At 42.3% G+C, this 2556-nt stretch overlaps 1 protein-coding gene across 1 annotated transcript; it reads left to right on the top strand.

Annotated features, from left to right (window-relative positions):
- Nucleotides 1-252: 252 nt before the first annotated feature.
- LOC306664352 (elongation factor 1-alpha 1-like) lies at nucleotides 253-1449 on the top strand (the record flags this gene model as incomplete). The annotated part of the gene is made up of 1 exon (XM_079145171.1): nucleotides 253-1449. One exon carries the CDS (start codon nucleotides 253-255, stop codon nucleotides 1447-1449), a length of 1197 nt encoding a protein of 398 aa, XP_079001297.1.
- Nucleotides 1450-2556: the final 1107 nt, after the last annotated feature.

Raw genomic sequence — 2556 nt, 5'->3', positions numbered from 1 at the left:
ACAGAGAGCAAGAGAATATGGCTATTAAAGAGAGAAGAAAGGAGAGAAAGATAAACAAAAACAAACAAAAACAAAAATAACTAAACAAAAATCCCTGCTTTTCCTAATGGGTTTACCGCCAGCACACAGGTATCATGAAAACCATTGCTAAATCAAAGACAAAATGGAAAAAGAAAAGACTCATATAAATATCATTGTCATCAGAGATGTAGATTCAGGCAAGTCTACCACTACTAGCCATCTGATCTACAAATGTGGTGGGATCACCAAAGAACCATTGAAAAATTTGAGAAGGAAACTGCTGAGATGGGAAAGGGCTCCTTCAAGTATGCCTGGGTCTTGGATAAACTGAAAGCTGAGCGTGAGCGTGGTATCACCATTGACATCTCCCTGTGGAAATTTGAGACCAGCAAGTATTATGTGACTACCATTGATGCCCCAAGACACAGACACTTTATCAAAAACATGACTATAGACACATCTCAGGCTGACTATGCTGTCCTGATTGTCGCTGCTGGTGTTGGTGAATTTGAAGCTGGTATCGCCAAGAATGGGCAGACCCATGAGCAAAACCTTCTGGCTTACACACTGAGTGTGAAACAACCAATTATTGGTGTTAACAAAATGGATTCCACTGAGCCACCCTACAGTCAGAAGATTTATGAGGAAATTGTTAAGGAAGTCAGTACTTACATTATGAAAATTGCCTACAACCCTGACACAGTAGCATTTGTGCCAATTTCTGGTTGGAATGATGACAACATGTTGGAGCTGAGTGCTAACATGCCTGGGTTCAAGGGATGGAAAGTCACCTGTAAAGATGGCAGTGCCAGCAGAACCACACTGCTTGAAGCTTTAGATTGCATCCTGCCACCAACTCATCCAACTGACAAGCATTTGTGTCTGCCCTTCCAGGATGTCTACACAATTGGTGGTCTTGGTACTGTCCCTGTGGGCCAAGTGGAGGCTGGCATTCTCAAGCCTGGCATGGTGGTCACCTTTACTCCAGGCAATGTCACAACTGAAGTAAAGTCCATTGAAATGCACCATGAAGCTCTGAGTGAAGCTTTTCCTGGAGATAATGTGGTCTTCAATGTCAAAAATGTATCTGTCAAAGATGTCTGTTGTGGAAATGTTGCTGGTGACAGCAAAAATGACCCACCAATGGAAACAGCTGATCTCACTGCTCAGGTGATTATCCTGAACGATCCAGGCCAAATCAGTCCTGGCTATGCCCCTGTACTGGATTGTCACACAGCTCACATTGCTTGCAAGTTTGCTGAACTGAAAGAAAAGATTGATTGCCATTCTGGTAAGAAGCTGGAAGATGGTCCTAAATTCTTGAAGTCTGGTGATGCTGCCATTGTTGATATGGTTCCAGGAAGCCCCTGTGTGCTGAGAGCTTCTCTGACTATCGTCCTCTGGGTCGTTTTGCTGTTTGTGATATGAAGCAGACAGTTGCTGTGGGTGTCATCAAAGCAGTGGACAAGAAGGATGCTGGAGCTGGAAAGGTCACCAAGTCTGCGCCAAAAACTCAGAAGGCTAAATGAATATGACCCCTAACATCTGTTTTACTCCAGTCTTAATCAGTGGTGGAAGAACGGTCTCAGAACTGTTTGTCTCATTAGCAACTTAAGTTTAATAGTAAAAGACTGGTTAATGATAACAATGCATCATAAAACCTTCAGAAAGAAAGAAGAATGTTTTGTGAACTGTTTGTCTCTTTTTGTGTGTGTGGCAGTTTTAAGTTATTAGTTTTTAAAATCAGTACTTTTGAATGGAAACAACTTGACCAAAACTCTGTCACAGAATTTTGAGATTCATTAAAACAAAAATTTAATGAGAAAAAAAATTCCTAACCTTCAAAAGATAAGACAAAGAAAAATAATACATTTTTCAAAAACTGCTAAAAATGAGGAGAAAGGAAAGATATGTATGTACATACATCCATGAACGAATCAAGCACAGCAAGAACACACATGCACACATGCAAAAAAATGTTTAATGAAGAATAAAAGAATTGTCTCCCCTGGGGTAGTCAACGCTATCAAAGAGGATGATGATCACTGCCTTTTCTGTTTCTTCTTGGGCTATGTACCCTTAGAGAGAGCAAGGGCTAGGGGTTGTTAAACACTTCCTCTTTTTGTGTTGCTCACAGAGCTGCCAGCTGGAGTGGCCTACAATTGAAGCTGATTGGAATGGCTTTTAGCTTCCCTTCTCATCAATAGAAGGTAGGACAGAATGAAAAGTACTATAGATTAGTGTTTTTTCTGGACAGACCAGATTGATGCACTTCTGCGGTTGGGCTGCTCCAGAGTTCTGAGTGGGGAGTTGTGGCAACTGGGTTTCGGTATGATCAGATTTTTGGAACTTTGTTGGGTGGAATCTGCTCTGGAGAGATCACATCAATACATCCCTAAGACCAGGCAGATGCTAATCTCTGCTAGGGGTCTGGATCCCAGGAGCTTCCTGAGAATTTTACTCATAGGGTGGGAGAACTAACCCCCCACAGGCCTCACATACTCCCCTGCCCACAAAGAGTGCCTCCCCAGGCTC

The sequence above is a fragment of the Sciurus vulgaris genome, assembly GCF_902686455.1.
Source record: "Sciurus vulgaris genome assembly, chromosome: 6".
NCBI lineage: Eukaryota > Metazoa > Chordata > Mammalia > Rodentia > Sciuridae > Sciurus > Sciurus vulgaris.
Note: the sequence above shows the minus strand (reverse complement) of the source record. Positions and strands in the feature narration are given on the sequence as shown.